Below are 909 nucleotides of genomic sequence, written 5' to 3' on the forward strand. Positions count from 1 at the left end.
AAGTTATAATAAAAAAATAATTTATTTATTTGTTTGTTTTCTTCTTTCTTTCCTGCTGCTGCTGCTGCTGCTGCTGCAGGAGCAGCAGCAGCAGCAGCAGCAGGAGCGCTATGCGCTCCCCTTGGGGGCCGTCCGCAGCTTGAGTGTACCAAACTGATGGATTTGCATGCAGCAGCAGCAGCAGCAGAAGTTGCTGCTGCTGCTGCTGCTGCTGCTGCTGCTGCTGCTGCTCTCTGCTGCAGATGGAAATGGCAGCTAAGGGAGCAGCAGCAAGAGAGCAGCAGCAGCAGCAATGCAGCAGCAACAGCAGCAGCAGAGCGCTGTTGGTGCTTCAATGAAGGCCTTAACTCCACTATGCTGCAGCAGCAGCAGCAGCAGCAGCAGCAGCAACTGCAGCAGCAGCAGTGACAGCTGCAGCAGCAGCAGCAGCAGCAGCAGCAGCAAGGGGAGGGAGGCCTCAGAGGGTAATTGTTTCAGGTTGCTGCATGTGCAGCAAACATGAAGGGTCTTGCTGCAGCAGCAGCAGCAGCAGCAGCAGCAGCAGTAACTGCAGCAGCAACTGCAGCAGCAGCAGCAGCAGCAGCAGCAGCAGCAGCAGCAAGTGCTCAGTTTGTTTTGAATGCAGCAGTATATTATGATGCCTATAACGAGACAGGAAACCACACCGCCACCAGCTTAGCAGCAGCAGCTGCAGCAGCAGCAGCAGCTGCTGCTGCTGCTGCTGCAGCTGCTGCTGCTGCTGCTGCTGCTGGTGTTGCTAGTGGTGTTTGTAGCAATGCGGTGTTTATTCTTGTTTTGTTGTCTCTTCTTGTCTTTATATTATTATTTTAATTTTAATTATTTATATTGTTGTTATTACTTTGTCTACGCATGCAGCAGCAGCAGCAGCAGCAGCAGCAGCAGCAGCAG

General features: G+C 52.4%; 1 protein-coding gene across 1 annotated transcript in view; it reads left to right on the forward strand.

The window, feature by feature from the left end:
• EMH_0000950 (RNA recognition motif-containing protein, putative) overlaps positions 1 to 408 on the forward strand; it is a gene marked incomplete at both ends in the record, with an annotated part of 11,714 nt that extends 11,306 nt beyond the window's left edge. Inside the window, one exon of the mRNA XM_013495387.1 lies at positions 243 to 408. Coding sequence (XP_013350841.1) covers positions 243 to 408 — 166 coding nt within the window. The remainder of the gene's footprint in view (positions 1 to 242) is intronic.
• Positions 409 to 909: the final 501 nt, after the last annotated feature.

Source organism: Eimeria mitis, genomic scaffold (genome assembly GCF_000499745.2).
Source record: "Eimeria mitis Houghton genomic scaffold, Emh_scaff155, whole genome shotgun sequence".
NCBI lineage: Eukaryota > Apicomplexa > Conoidasida > Eucoccidiorida > Eimeriidae > Eimeria > Eimeria mitis.